This window comes from Gavialis gangeticus, unplaced genomic scaffold, assembly GCF_001723915.1.
Source record: "Gavialis gangeticus isolate Ggan-Ray unplaced genomic scaffold, GavGan_comp1, whole genome shotgun sequence".
NCBI lineage: Eukaryota > Metazoa > Chordata > Crocodylia > Gavialidae > Gavialis > Gavialis gangeticus.
This window is the reverse complement of record NW_017729024.1, coordinates 23593925-23595786: the sequence shown is the minus strand read 5'-3', so window position 1 is coordinate 23595786 and position 1862 is coordinate 23593925. Positions and strand designations below refer to the sequence as shown.

Here is a 1862-nt window from a genome sequence, read left to right as displayed (position 1 = left end):
CAGGTAGCAAGCTACCTGGGCTGGCTCGGAGGCGCCAGGGGGTGAAGGGGAGGGAAGAGTCCCCCCCAGTACCACACAGAGCCCCCCCCCCCATCCCATAGCAGTGGGGGAGGAGAGGGGAGGAGGAGGGGGAAGAATTCCCCTCCAGGGCCCAGCAGCGGAGCTGTGTGCCAGAATTGTTCCCGGCAGTCAGGGTGCTGTTGTGGCTGGCAGGGCTCTCCCTCTCCTCCTCCTCAGGGGTCTGGCCACCTGTCCATGCCCCTGTTTGGCCATGCTCCTTCTTCCCCTACCCTCTGAACCCTGGAGGCCAAGGTGGGGGTTTAAACCCTTCCTCAGTCACACAGACCTGCTGGGGCCTGGCCACATTCCCCACCCCCTCAGCTCAACTTCCCTGAAGAAGGGAAGTGGGGGCACAATCTAGAGAGGAACACATTGTGATTGTGAAGCATTGTCAGCCTCAGCTAATTTAGGACATGAAATAAACATGTAAACAAGCTGCAGGAATACTGCAAAAAAAAAAACAGATCAAGAAAACTGATCCACACATTTTTAATAACTTGTTTTATGCATCTTGGTGGTGCAGGGTCCAAAGTTGGGGCAGACTATAGCTCATACCCACACATAGTCCAGCAAAATTCTTCTCTTAGGAGGCAAAAGAAGAAGTGAGCAAGGAAGAGATGCTGACTGTCCACTATTTACTCAAGTGCCACCCTGCCTGTGAGACAGCTAGGGTAGATACTCTTATATCACAGGGCACATCAGTACTCCTTTCAGAGAGCCACATGAACCTCTGGGTAGCATAATGTAACTAACACTATTTAGGCTATCCTGGCTCCAATACATCATGCTTCCTAGCACCACTAAGTACAAAGTAAGACTATTCTGATCTACTGCTCTGCAAAAGGATACAGAAGGAAGGTCCAAAAATACTTCTGCCCTACCTCCATCTAACTCTTAACCCATCAGTGAATCTATGAAGCCGAAAGGAGGCTTCAACCCATAAACTGGAGCCTACCTTGAGCGCTTATTTTTAACTGGAACATTGGATCTCCCATTGCAAGTAAGGTCATGGCAGCTTCTGTACTTCCATCATTAGCCCCTGTGAAGTTGTTCACAAAAACTTAAGTCACAAGCAGTTACATGCCTAGATGTTAAACTCTTTTTTTTTTTTTTGGATCATGGAAGTGTTATACTCACTAATAAATCTAAATATCTTTTTTTTTTCTCCTTCTCGCAGCTCTAGATTTCTACTAGGAACACTTAATGCACACTGCAATCTTCATTCATTAAACAAAGTGCTCTAAGAACATTTAGAAAGTATTGTTTGTTCCCATTTAAAAGACAAGAGAGATGAATAGAAGCAACAATTTGCTCAAAGTCACACAGGCTGTTTGCAGTAAAAGGTTTAGAACCCAGACCTCCAGCCCCTTAGCCTTTACCAATTTGATTTGTTAACATGGCATTTCCAGCTGGCACAAAGCCATCCTTCTCTCACTGAAATAAGCCCACAGAGTTTAAATAGGGTTTTTACCCAATCAACCAAAGGATCATTAGTTATTGACCTCTTAAAGCAAAAATACTTACAGTTAATTTCATGACATTTTTAAAATAGGCAAGGCAAGTCTAAAAGCCAAAGGATCAACTGGACATAGGGAAGCATGCACACTCTACTAGGCAAGAGGACAGAACGAAAGAGCTCCCAGCACTTCCTAGCCACTAACATTTGGGGCATGTGAATGTTGTAGGCTCCTGTAAAAGCTACTCTCCCTCCAGCATAGTTACCCACAACACAGGTAGATGCTGAAGGGCATCTACAGGACAACCACAATAGCCTTGTAACTCATGGTCTCTCTGATGGACCA

The 1862-nt window shown here is 45.8% G+C and overlaps 1 protein-coding gene across 9 annotated transcripts in view; it reads right to left on the bottom strand.

Moving 5' to 3' along the window:
* The window catches only part of BDP1 (B double prime 1, subunit of RNA polymerase III transcription initiation factor IIIB), an 80182-nt gene that overhangs the window by 25587 nt on the left and 52733 nt on the right, over window positions 1–1862 (bottom strand). For all 9 annotated transcript variants that reach the window (XR_002097277.1, XM_019516967.1, XM_019516973.1 and 6 more), the window contains one exon: window positions 1016–1099. Coding sequence is in view for 8 of the 9 variants with exons in the window: in XM_019516967.1 (XP_019372512.1) it covers window positions 1016–1099 (84 nt within the window). In the remaining variant the exon portion in view is untranslated. The remainder of the gene's footprint in view (window positions 1–1015; window positions 1100–1862) is intronic.